At 56.1% G+C, this 5427-nt stretch overlaps 1 protein-coding gene across 1 annotated transcript in view; it reads right to left on the bottom strand.

Annotated features, from left to right (window-relative positions):
* tbx16 (T-box transcription factor 16) overlaps positions 1–2317 on the bottom strand; it is a 3787-nt gene extending 1470 nt beyond the window's left edge. The window contains exons 1-9 of the mRNA XM_068738470.1: positions 2302–2317; positions 2052–2208; positions 1874–1976; positions 1565–1729; positions 1342–1488; positions 1199–1269; positions 1008–1087; positions 414–621; positions 5–334 (exon numbers count right to left, since the gene is read on the bottom strand). Coding sequence (XP_068594571.1) covers positions 5–334; positions 414–621; positions 1008–1087; positions 1199–1269; positions 1342–1488; positions 1565–1729; positions 1874–1976; positions 2052–2208; positions 2302–2317 — 1277 coding nt within the window. The remainder of the gene's footprint in view (positions 1–4; positions 335–413; positions 622–1007; positions 1088–1198; positions 1270–1341; positions 1489–1564; positions 1730–1873; positions 1977–2051; positions 2209–2301) is intronic.
* Positions 2318–5427: the final 3110 nt, after the last annotated feature.

Genomic DNA, 5427 nt, shown 5'->3' with positions numbered 1-5427 from the left:
GAACAACGGGTACTGGCTCCACTCCGTCACGTTGCCATGGTGATAGCCATGATGCACCGCCTGCGCGGTGTAGTCGGCGGTCAGGTGGTGAGGGGGGGGGTAGTGGGTGGGCCCGGGGCCGCTCCACTGGCCCAGCGGTTGCTCCGCCCCGTACGGGCTGTAGATGTGGTGCCCGATGACCCCCGGTTTGGTCATGTTGAGGACCCCGCTGTGGTCCTGGGGGCCCATCTCCTGGGGGCGTGGCTTCGAGGGGTCGTGGTCCGGGACGGTGGCGACGTCGGGGACTCTGGACCCCCCAGTGTTGGAGGAGGGGGACTTTCCGTACGCATGGATCCTGTGAAAGAAGAAGCCAGTCAGGGCCCCGCCCCTCATGACAGCGTGGAGCTCCGATTGGTGGCTTCCCTGGGACTCACCGGTAGGGCTGGTAGGAGGGCGGGGCGGGAACCTGCTGCTCCGTGTTGTACGGGTCTCTGGGGTCCGCTCCTGCAGGAGATCCAGCCCGGTGCTCCCTCTCTGCGGCCCACGGGGAGTAGCGCTCCTCCTTCACGCCGGCGCCGGCGGCCTCCTTCCTCTTGTCTCCTTCGTCTCCATCGAATCCCTCGAAGGACGACGGGCAGAAATCTGTCCAGGAGAAGAACAGAACTTTAAAATGTACTGAGCTGCCCCCCCCGCCCCCCTTCTGTGACCTCACTACGGCACATCCCTTCAGTCAATATGTTACCATGGAAACAGGAGACCCTCCTCTTCATCAGGGAGGGTCATCATCCACTAAATCTATCTAAACTAAACTAAATGTTGGCAACCAATCAGAAGCAGGTTAGACAGACGCTAGGATGTTAGCAGGATGCTAACAATTAAATATACAAAAATACTGTCTATTCTAAAAAAAAAGAATTAAAAAGAATTAAATGTAAAATAAATCAGAAATGTACATTCTGAATTTTGCATTTGTTTCTGCTCAGGTTTCTAAGAACAACAATAAGTCGTGAGGAGGGGGAGGAGCCTACCGGGTGGACTTCCTTCCTCAGACGTCAGATTGTCCGACATCTTGGCGTGTTTGTCGATGGCCGCGGTTTTTGTTGCTCGCCTGCAGCAGAACATCATCATCATCATCGTCATCATCATCATCATCATCATCGTCGTGAACGTTTCAGGACAACAAGGTGACCGAATCAAACGCCTCCTTGTGCCCGCCCACCTCTTTTTATTGGTGCCTTCGTCCCGGAAGCCTTTAGCGAACGGGTTGTGGTCGATCTTCAGCTTCGTGACCTGTAAAGGAGGGACGTCCGTTAGAGGGTAGGGCGGCGGTTGGGGGTCGGCGGCGGGGGCACGGGGACCCACCTTGGTGTTCTGGTAGGCGGTGACCGCCGTGAAGGACGTCTCCGGGAAGCTGAAGGTCTGGAAGACGCTCCAGCGGACGCTGTAGAGATCTTCGGCCTGGAAGATGTGGAAGCGAGGATGGTAGCGATGCATGGAGTGTAAAATGACCTGCAGGGAGGGGGCGGAGTTATTTAACCCCGACCAACACTTTGGAACAGCCCCCCCCCCCCCCGCTCTGGCTTACATGTCCGTGCTGGTCCAGAGTGTTGTTGGTGAGTTTCAGCTTCAGGAAGGAAACGGACTGCTTCATCCAGTGGCCCCCGGGGGCCGGCGAGTCCGGGTGGAGGTACGTCCTGCAGGGGGGCTGCGGCTCCGCTTTTCCTGCCACCTCCCATTTCTCTTTATTCCACTGTAGGAAACGAGAGGAGACGGCTCAGGGACGGAGCCCCCCCCCACGAAGACGGGGGAGCAGTGGGATCCCAGCAGGAGGGCAGCAAGAAAAACAAGATAGTACCTTTTGAAGTGCAACGCGGGGGGGGGGGGGGGCACCCACCTTGTACCTGAAGCCGTCCTCCGGGACCATGTCCACCAGCAGGATGTACTTGGCACACGGGACGAGGCCGGCGAGGTTGACCTTGCAGTGAGGGAACATCCTCCTGGAACGCCGAAGGGACACGTGAGGATAAAAGCAACGCCACCCGAAGCACGCCGCCCCCCCCCACCCGTCCTACCTCCCCGGTTTGGTGATGATCATCTCCGTCCCGATCTCATGGAAGCTCTTCCAGAGTTCAGGGTCCTCCAGAGTCATCCTGATGTTGCCCTGGAGATAGGCGTCGGGGCCGGGAGCCATGGAGGGGGCAGGGGGGGCGCTGAAGCCGGACTTCACGTCTGGAAGGGAACGAAAGCGGTTACATCCGTGCTCCTCCTCCTCCTCCTCCTCCTCCTCCGAGGAGGCGCCGTGGGCGAGCGGAGAAGACTCACCTCTGACGGCCTGCATGATGCAGCGTCCGGGGGTCCGGGGGGGTTCCTCAGGGCGGAGACGCTCCGGCAGGTCAGAGGGTCCAGCAGCAGAGTCCTGCCGGCGGGGGTGACCTGAGCTTTTAAGGGCAGCCGCAGAGGGGGCGGGGCCAGGAGAGGCATTCCCACACTTTGAAGTAGCACGAGGATGAGTCGGTGCCCTGCTGTGATTGGACGCTGCCGGGAATCAAAGGGACTTAGTGGAGCCTCGACACCGTCCCCACAGGAAGGGGGACGGACCAAGCGCAGCTTTATGAACTGCTAAGAGACTTAAAACAAATACGGACAGAGCGAGGCGGGCGGCGGCACCGGGCACACACACACACACACACACACACATACGCACACACACGCACACACACATACGCACACACACTCACACGCACACACACACACACACACTCACACGCACACACACACACACACAGAACACACACGCACACAGAACACACACACACAGAACACACGCACACGCACACAGAACACACACACACAGAACACACGCACACGCACACACACACACACACACACAACCACACACACACATACGCACACACAGAACACACACACACAACCACACACACACATACGCTCACACAGAACACACACACACGCACACAGAACACACACACACACACACACACACACAGAACACACACACACAGAACACACACACACACACACACACACAGTAGTGTGACGCATAAACACAGAGACGGGCCCGTCCTCTGGAACCTGAAGAGGTGAAGGCCTCGGCGGAGCGCGAGCCCATCATGGCGTAACAATAACTCTTTGTGGAGGTGACTTTCACCTGGGGGGGGGGGGGGGTTGGGGGGGGGGCCGCAGGCTGCTCGTGTATTGGGGTGTCTAGACGACGCTCTGATAATCTCATTAGACCAGATTCTGCATTCAGGCCATTAACAGCCAGTTAGCACCGGCAGCCCAAACCGGCCCTGAATGGGACGGGGGGGGGGGACGGGGGTGGGGGGGGGCGCCCCAGCGTCCAAACGGGACACATGCTAAACGCTGCAGCCATTAGCATAGAGAAGCGAGAAGCTGTCCTGTCTGCATACAAAGCCTCCTGCAGGCCCGGATGTCTGACGCCCCCCCAGAGACCATAGACCTCCCCAGGAACAACCCCCACGCCCCCCCGGCTGCAGGACGGCAGCTAAGAGTCCATAAAGACAGGCTAGAAAGTGTCAAAGTATCGACGAGCCCCTTTCAGGCAGAGTAAAAGGACAATAACCGGCTGATGGGGCTCAAACGGATCCCCGTGCAGCCGTTCTGCTAAACGCAGGAGGAGGGGGAGGGGGAGGAGGAGGAGGAGGGGGAGGAGGAGGAGCCGCGTGTTTCTGGCCTCCTCGTCATGAATCACAGGTCGGGTGTGGCTTTCATCACTCATCAGCTGGACCGGGTGAAGACCCCGCAGGTCGTTGTTGGGTCCGGACCCGAGGTGTAGGTTTCAGCAGCGGCAGCGTCAAACCCGCTACGCCCCGGTCCGGAGGCGACGGAGGAGGCTCTCCGAGGTTCATGGCAGGGTCCAGCGTCTCAGGTCCAGATCGCATCCAGCGCCCCCTCCTCCCTGGCCATTTGGTTTGGATGCATGGATCCTGAGCTGGACCGTTAACAGCCGGGACGGGATCAGACGGCTCTGCAGCCTAATAAAGAACCCCCGCGGCGTTCCGACGACGAATGTCACACCTCGGCCCACATCAGCGCCTTTGGTGCCTCCGGGGGTCACTGACCCCCCCCCCCCCCCCCCCCCGGCTGCAAGCATGTCGACAGGAGAACCCGAGCGGGAGCCCGTGCGTTCAGTTCCTCAGATTCTGTTTATGTACATCCGAGCTACGGCCGCACAGTACCGGTACCGGTACCGGAGTACGCGCAGGCCGTTACTCAGATAGTACCTGTATATTTATATTGAGATATATTTCATATATCGGAACGGAGCAGAAAGATTTGAGTTTGTTTAGAATAAATCAACATTTCGGCGTGATGGCAGGTCGAGGTCAGAGGTCAACATGCTCACCTCATGTCAGACGCTAGGGGGCACTCTGCGTTCTGTGATTATTTTCTTTCTTTCATTCTTCATTTTTAATCTGAGATTTAAACTAGAAGTTTCTTCTTTTGTTGAGCCTCATTCGTTTTTATTGCTGGAAGGCCACGCCCGACAGCCCGGAGCTGATTGGTTGAATTATAACAACCAATCAGTGATCGATAAACACTTCTAGAGTTCACTGGTTCTGAACATGTAGTTTTTATACACGGATGTATAACTTTAAAACTAATTTTACTTGTCGGTCAGAGAAGTTGTAAAGTTCAGATTTAGGATGTTTTCTTTAAACAATCCAATTTAAAATCCAGAAAATTCCTGAAGAGTTTTGCGAGTACGACCTGGATCCGGATCCGACGCCGAGGTTCTAGATCCGATGTCATTTTTGTCCAGTCCAGTAACCGTCCCAACGTTTTAGAAACTTGTGGCCATTTTCATTGAATCTGTGATACTGGAACTGACTCTAAAACCCATGGTGGTGATCAAACTGCGGCCCCCGGCCCCCGGCGCAGCGACCGGGGGCCGGCTCGGGTCACATTTGGCCCCCCACATAAGAAAACAAACCCGGCGTGCTGCTTTGCAGGCAAAGAGGCAAATGACAACTTCACAGCACTTCATAAGAAACTCCTGGAAGTCGCTAATGAAGACTAATGACCTCCCGCGTGTCGGGGGCTTCACGCCTGCGTGGAGGAGGCCTTTGAGGAGCCCCCCCCCCCCCCACGAGTAACGGTGTCAGGCAGGAGGAAAGAAAATGGATCATTTTTAGCCGTTTAAGTGAAAGTGAATTGAATCTCTTTTTCCAAATGGGCTCCTTTTAGCATTATGTATTAAAATTAATTTTAATAGAAATATTTTTTCACATTATTTTAAGAAAAGTGCTAAAAATAAATAAACGCTACGCTAGCGCGGTTAGCATCTCCATCCGTGTCGTCGTGTTTTACGTCAATAAAGATATTCCTACAAATTTGATTGACACATCTGGCACCGAGGCGGCGCCTCCCGATAGTCAACGCAGCCGGGTTTAGCAAACAGCCACT

The sequence above is a fragment of the Brachionichthys hirsutus genome, chromosome 4, assembly GCF_040956055.1.
Source record: "Brachionichthys hirsutus isolate HB-005 chromosome 4, CSIRO-AGI_Bhir_v1, whole genome shotgun sequence".
Classification (NCBI taxonomy): domain Eukaryota; kingdom Metazoa; phylum Chordata; class Actinopteri; order Lophiiformes; family Brachionichthyidae; genus Brachionichthys; species Brachionichthys hirsutus.
This window is presented reverse-complemented; position numbering and strand designations above follow the sequence as displayed.